Below are 6,835 nucleotides of genomic sequence, written 5' to 3' on the forward strand. Positions count from 1 at the left end.
ACTAAAGGAAGCGGCTCTGTTTTGTGAGGGTCCTCGCCCCCCGGTGCCCGCAGCTACTGCGCCTCTGCGCTCTGCGCCGGCTCAGAGTGCAGGCGCTCGCTGGTCCCCCGGCTCCAGTTTCTCGCCTTCTCTTCCCGAGGTGCTCGTTGCCATGCAAATGTTATTCCTGGACGGATCACGTGTCCTTTGAAGAGCCACGTGGATTAACAAAGCTGATCTGCCCCCACCTCGCCCCCCTCGGCTGCTAATTTTTTTTTCTTAACTTCTTTAAAACTGACCATGAATGCATACATGCTCCAAACGCAGAATCCCTAATCCTATGGAATAATTCAACTCGTGAGAATGTTCTTGCAGTCCTAGATGGCTGCTTTATAAAGGGAGCCCCCTCGGACCTGGGAGGCTGCAGTCTACCTGGAACACTTGAAGAGCCACACGAGGTGGAACGTGGACGAGTGCCTCGCGCCACCGCCTCTGCCGAGGGCGCGCGCACACACAGGCCAGAAATGTCTGACAGGCTCAAGGAACGCAAAGTGAGTCCTTGCGCTCTGGTGGTGGAAGAGGGTGACTCGCCAACCTGACAGCCAGCTGGATAGATGACTAAGATGTGCCAAGTGTGGAGAAATCCAAAGTGGGTTGGAAAGGGGACACAGACAGAACAGAGAGTCTCAATGGGGAGAGCTCACGCTGGGAGCTGGTAACCAACCACATCCCAAAGCACTTAGCTCCAGGGGTGTGTTAGGAAGCTGAAAGCAAGCGCTCCAGCATAGGCTCTGAAGTCACAGAGCTCTCTTGGTCTCCTATGGTGTGGCAGGGGTCTCTTCGGGTTGGCGAATTGGTGAACCGTTGTAGCACACAGGCTTTGCCTTGGATGATTGCTTGGGCAGAGCCATCTTTAAATGTAAAACGTTGTATTTACAGAGAACCCCGGTTTCTCATAAAGTGATAGAAAAGCGAAGAAGGGACCGAATTAACCGCTGCTTGAACGAACTGGGCAAGACAGTTCCCATGGCCCTGGCGAAACAGGTAACCTTTGCGGTGCTGGGTACTCCACCACGGTCACTCACTGCAGACACCCCGGGCCTCTGTGGACGCTGCTGGCCTCAGAGAACGCGCCCCACTCCGGGGACTTGAGCGGTAGGAGCCTCTCTGGCGCCAGCATCTTCCTGGCTGGTCCTCTGCAGAAGACCGTATCTGCCTGGGTCTGCTATGGGCGGCCCGCTGTTAGGTTCCCGTGTTCTTTTGCAGAGTTCCGGGAAACTGGAGAAGGCGGAGATCCTGGAGATGACAGTTCAGTACCTCAGAGCTCTGCATTCCGCGGATTTTCCCCGGGGAAGGGAAAAAGGTGGGCATTGATTCAAAGGAAACCTGACCAGGGAGCGTGTGCCACACTGAGATCTGGGGTCTGAGAGTGGAGAAAGTCCGGGAGCCAGAAGCGTACTGGCGCTTAGCTCCTGAAAATGTACCTGGTAGGCGCCTTGGATGAGCATCTAAAGATGCAGGTCCATTGCTCCTCCTGGGTGGGGGTGGCGGGTAAGAGATGCAGTCAGGCTCTTAGGGAGCCGAGATTACTGCTTTCCCAATTTCTAGAGGGTGCCAACTTCAAATGAGAATTCAGCCCAAACCCTAGAAAGATGCCCCCCACCGTTCTTGGAGGGGGTGCTCCTGTTCTCTTTTTTTCCCCTTCTTCCTACCTTTTATTTTATTTTTATTTTTGCCACCCCAGCAGAGCTTTTAGCAGAGTTTGCCAACTACTTCCACTATGGTTACCACGAGTGCATGAAGAACCTGGTGCACTACCTCACCACCGTGGAGCGGATGGAGACCAAAGACACCAAGTACGCGCGCATCCTCGCCTTCCTGCAATCCAAGGCCCGCCTGGGCTCCGAGCCCACCTTCCCGCCGCTCTCGCTCCCCGAGCCCGATTTCTCCTATCAGCTACATCCAGCCGGCCCAGACTTCCCGGGCCACAGCCCGGGCGAAGCCACAGTGTTCCCGCAGGGGGCTACCCCTGGGTCATTCCCTTGGTCTCCTGGAGCGGCCCGCAGCCCAGCACTGCCTTACTTGTCCAGCGCGACTGTTCCTCTCCCCAGTCCGGCGCAGCCGCACAGCCCCTTCTTGGCTCCCATGCAGGGCCTGGACAGGCATTACCTCAATCTGATCGGCCATGGCCACCCCAACGCCCTCAACCTGCACACGCCCCAGCACCCTCCAGTGCTCTGACACCCACTCACTGCCTAGATTACATTGCAATTTGGTGGCGGCTTGGGACGATGTATATGTTGTACATGTGTAAATAGTGTGCCAACGAAAATTGAATGGGAGAGCGCCAGGAGCGAACTCGCCTTCTGAATGACCTCTCCTACCAATAAATATTTTTTGTGCTAAAGACCAATAAATATTTTGTGCTAAAGAAATGGAGTTCTTTGTTATCTTTTGCTCACCCACAAACCACCCACGATAAGTGTCTTACAAGGAACCGTAAGGCTGCTGGGAGCCCAGGTGAGGGCGTTCAGTAATTTGGCTGAGGAGAGAGGACCTTTGCGCAGTCCGAGGCAGATGAAATATCTTAAGCAGATATTAGAGATGTCTCCTCCAGATGCTCAAGCTCGCCTTTCCCTCCTGTATCCTGGCCCTTTGCCTCAGAGATGTGCGCAAGTCTGGAACCTGGCCTTAGGTTCACAGAATGTGCAAATCAAAGAACAACCCCGAGAATGGTTCCAACCCTCTTTTACTAACTGGGAGGTAGCCTCTCACTGATTACGGAAAGCGCAAACCTCAGGCCAGCCTAAAGACTAGCTGAGGTCACAATATGTATCTATTTAAAAATAAATAAATGAATAAGTGTGTGGAGCAAGAAACATTCTAAGTTGTCTTTAGAAACATAGTTTGTTTTCTTTCTTCGGATGACTGTCACAGGACATCAGAGAGTTGTGGGACTTTGCCTTTACGCACAAACCAACCCTCTGCAAGGCTCTAGGCGACCCAGGCAGATGCCAGCACAAATCTGATTGGAAGATGTGACCCCCCCCCCCAGGGACTCCCTGCTGACTCTGACACTAGATCCGAAGCTCAGTCCTCGATTGGAGTTCTCAGGTCCGCCCAGAAGGCTTCAGCCTCTCTCTAGGGTGAACTTTTGCTTTAAATTTCCCTCCAAGCAGAGTGTGGGGAGAAAGGTTATGTTTAGAGAGGGTGTGGCTGGTGATTTTTCGTGCATTTGTCTTTTTTTTCTGGAGACTGATTTTTCAAGGAATGGTGGTTTTCACTTCCAGAGTGATAAACTATTAAGACCACACTCCGTTTTTCTAAGATCCCAACAGCAAAATGAACTTATGTGCTGTCCTAACATCGACAGGTAAAATAAAGCGTCTAACCAGGTCAAACAGTGGAAATTGATTTTTTTTTCACCATTAAGTTTTCTCTTTGAATATTGATCCTGTTAAACATTGATGCCCTTTGAACAAGTAATTTGATATTATGTATCACCATTTTTTCGGTTTCTAAAAGTCAGTTAGCTGAAGAACAGTAAATTGACTTATTCCCTCTGGAAGACGGGGTTTTAAGAGAGCCCTGACCTACTCTACCAAGGTCAAGGAATGGGATGACCTACAATTTGTAAACCACCAAACTTCCTTACACAAAAGCAAACAAACAAAGCCTTTCACTATTACATCACCCGTGTCTCCATGCAGCATAACGTGACGTAAACATAACGGCGATGTGGGGGAGGAATCTGTATATTTTAGTAGTGATCTTACATACAAGAGATTTTTTTTAAAGTGATTCATCTGTGACATATGAGCCATCTTCTTCCGTTGGAGCTGGTAAGAGCTGTAGTGTGCACACTTGTAGGGAAGGAGCAGGCTTCCCTGGGCATCAAGTGCACACGGGCCAATATGGGATAAAAACAAATTATGCAGAAATACGAGAATGGACGGTGCCTATTATTGGGACGCATGTCTTACACCCATTTTCAACCGTGCTGAATACGGAATATGAAGAAGGCCTTTCAAATGTCTCCCCCTGCCTCCAGCATTAAGCCTCTCTGAGTTTCCCTTGGCAGTGAAGTATTGAAGATATAGTGTTACCCTGGAAATATAAATTATTAATATATTCAACATTTTTTGTCACTTCTCAACTGTTAACCAAATTAGACAAAACTTTCCTTTGCTAAGTAGATTTTCTCTTTAGGATTAGCTTTGGGGGTGTCATAGGGCCACCACAGTCTTTTTTTTTTTTTTTTAAAGAGAGTCATTTACATATAATTTTGCAAACTTCCACTGGTCCATGACAGTCTTTGTATCTCAAATGTTAGTATTCGAGATTTTTTTTTCCTTTCCTTCTTATTTAACTGTGTCGGATAAAAGCCTGCTTTGGATTTACAATGGCTTTAGGATAAAAGTCTCTCTCTCTCTCTCTCTCTCTCTCTCTCTCTCTCTCTCTCTCTGTGTGTGTGTGTGTGTGTGTGTGTGAGTGAGTGTTGTCTTTTTTCTGAAAATTTCATGCAAAATCCTAATTCTTTAGGCTTCTCCAAAAGTCAATTGTAGAATACTGCATCTTTGCAATAGGCTGAAAACATCACTACAAAAATGGAATGAGTTCCCATTGCATGATGATATTGGGGCGTTCTATCACACTTTTTCTGATCACATACACCACCACCCCCCCCAGCTTCTGCACTGCACACCAACCCCTTCAAACTCTACCCCCCTCTGTCTGAGTTTCTTAGGCTCAACCCTTCCATTCTTTCTTTAAGTAAGTTGTATAGTAATCGTTTCCAAGAAAGGCCCAACCAAACCCAGAAATAACAAAAAACAAAAGCCCCGTGGGTTTGGCTGGAGGTAAGCTATTGTGACGCCTCTGAAAGGGGGAACCTCTGGTTCCTTGGACTTCATCCTTGAGTGGGCAAGGATAAATATAATCATCCCCATGAAATCAAAGGGTTTTCTCCAGAGGCTGGAGGAACAAAGCTCATGGCTGGTGCTTTGGGCGGTCCTGTGGCTGCGCAAGGCTGCAAGTAGCTTCCAGGCGCCCCAGCCACCCTGCAGAAAGGGTGGTAAATACAGAGCTCACTTGTCCTTCCAAGCCTTATTGAACAAAGACGGCCCCATGTGTAGTGGGGGAGTCTCTCTCGTCTGGGTTGCTAGATGCCAGGAAAGAAAGGTGAAGGAAACGTCCACAAAGACGGGGACTTCTCTTGTTCTGAGTGAGTGAGATTATGAAGTATGTAGCAAGCCAAAATAAAAGAATAAATAGTACATTAGCCAGTTAATACAGTTGATAGATGACAGAACACAGATAGACAGACAGACCAGTTGATAGATAGATAGATAGATAGATAGATAGACATACTGACAGACCAGTTGATAGATCATAGATAGATAGATAGATAGATAGATAGATAGATATAGATAGATAGATAGATAAACAGACAGACAGGCAGACAGACAGACAGATAGATTGACCAACAGACTAGTTCATAGAACACAGAAAGATAGACAGACAGATAGATAGCATAACATCATTAACTCGGATACTCACAACATGCAGCAGAAAACAAGTAGGGAAATTGGTAGAAATTCTTAGAAACCAGTACTGTATGTCTGCACAGAGTCTTACACCAAGAAGACTGTGTGCGCGTATCGCCCACACATCAGGAGCTTAATCAATATTTGTAGAATGAACTGCCTGGTAGAGCTAAGTCTCTTAGAATCAGGACCTCTCAGATTTCTCACTTTACATCCATCTAGGCATCCATGGAATAATCTACATGTACACTGAAGGTTATCAGAGAGGGTAATTAATTGCTCCATTTTCTTTTTTCCTACCTGTGTTCTGACAGTAGGAGACAATGCCTGCCTGGCTTAGTTAAGGCTGCTTTTCCTATAGGCTTAGATATTGGCTCAGATAGCAACTCCAGGCCTCAGGTTCAGAACTAACCTCATGGAACCCTGTCCTTTTGTGTGGAATAGCTACAAGGCTGAACTCACCCAGGCCTGGCCCTTATTTCTGCTCCACTCAGAGTCTACCATCTGGAGCCAGTCTCTAAATTTACACAGCACTGTGGCTTCAGTGGGATGCTTAGGCTGTATGTCTGCCGCATGGTCTGAGGCATGGAATACACGACATAAATCTCTCATCATGTTGCTGCTATAACTTGAGTCTGAAATGCAGGCCAGGGCTCATGTTTTGTACACATACCCAGTCCTCAGCCATGGTTACTGTTCTTATTTTGGAAGGCTATGGACCCTTTAAGAAGACAAGGGTGGTGGGTTACTGGAGGCAGGTCTTTGGGATAAGGTAACCTCACCGACTTGTTATCTTACTCTCTGTTTCTGGTCTACGGTAATGTGAACAGCTGAAGCCACATACCCACATGGTCATGGCACCTCTGCCCTGCCCCACCCTCCTGCCACACTGTGCAGAGCCCTCTGTAACAGTGAGCTGAAACAAATCTTACTTCTTTTAAGTTGCTCCTGCCCTCTATTGTGGTCGCAGAGACACAAAAGTGACTAACACGATTGCTGTCAAAATTGAGAGGATTAGTATATTCAAAATGCTCCAGACCACACTAAAGATACAGTAGATAGCCAATAAATGCTAGGTATTGTCGCTGACTTTTCCCACCTGTGTCCCCGTCCTGGAATAAAACTCAGAGAGGCTTACTAGTATTTACAAATGCCTAGGTTATACACTAGGCTAGTTTTCCAACTAACTCTTTTTAAGAAAATATTTATGTATCTTATGTATTTGAGTACACTGTAGCTGTCCTCAGACACACGCCAGAAGAAGGCATCAGACCATTACAGATGGTTGTGAGTCACCATGTGGTTGCTAG

At 47.4% G+C, this 6,835-nt stretch overlaps 1 protein-coding gene across 2 annotated transcripts; it reads left to right on the plus strand.

Annotated features, from left to right (window-relative positions):
- Positions 1-503: 503 nt before the first annotated feature.
- HELT (helt bHLH transcription factor) lies at positions 504-2,220 on the plus strand (the record flags this gene model as incomplete). Of its 2 annotated transcripts, none has more annotated exons than XM_080928969.1 (4): positions 504-530; positions 919-1,023; positions 1,246-1,342; positions 1,724-2,220. In XM_080928969.1, the coding sequence occupies 4 exons, from the start codon at positions 504-506 to the stop codon at positions 2,218-2,220; spliced, it is 726 nt and encodes a 241-aa protein (XP_080785095.1). The 2 variants fall into 2 exon arrangements, with proteins under 2 accessions (XP_080785095.1, XP_080785096.1); XM_080928970.1 differs by having other exon boundaries at positions 1,727-2,220.
- Between the last annotated feature and the right edge of the window lie 4,615 nt (positions 2,221-6,835).

The sequence above is a fragment of the Micromys minutus genome (assembly GCF_963924665.1).
Source record: "Micromys minutus genome assembly, chromosome: 14".
NCBI lineage: Eukaryota > Metazoa > Chordata > Mammalia > Rodentia > Muridae > Micromys > Micromys minutus.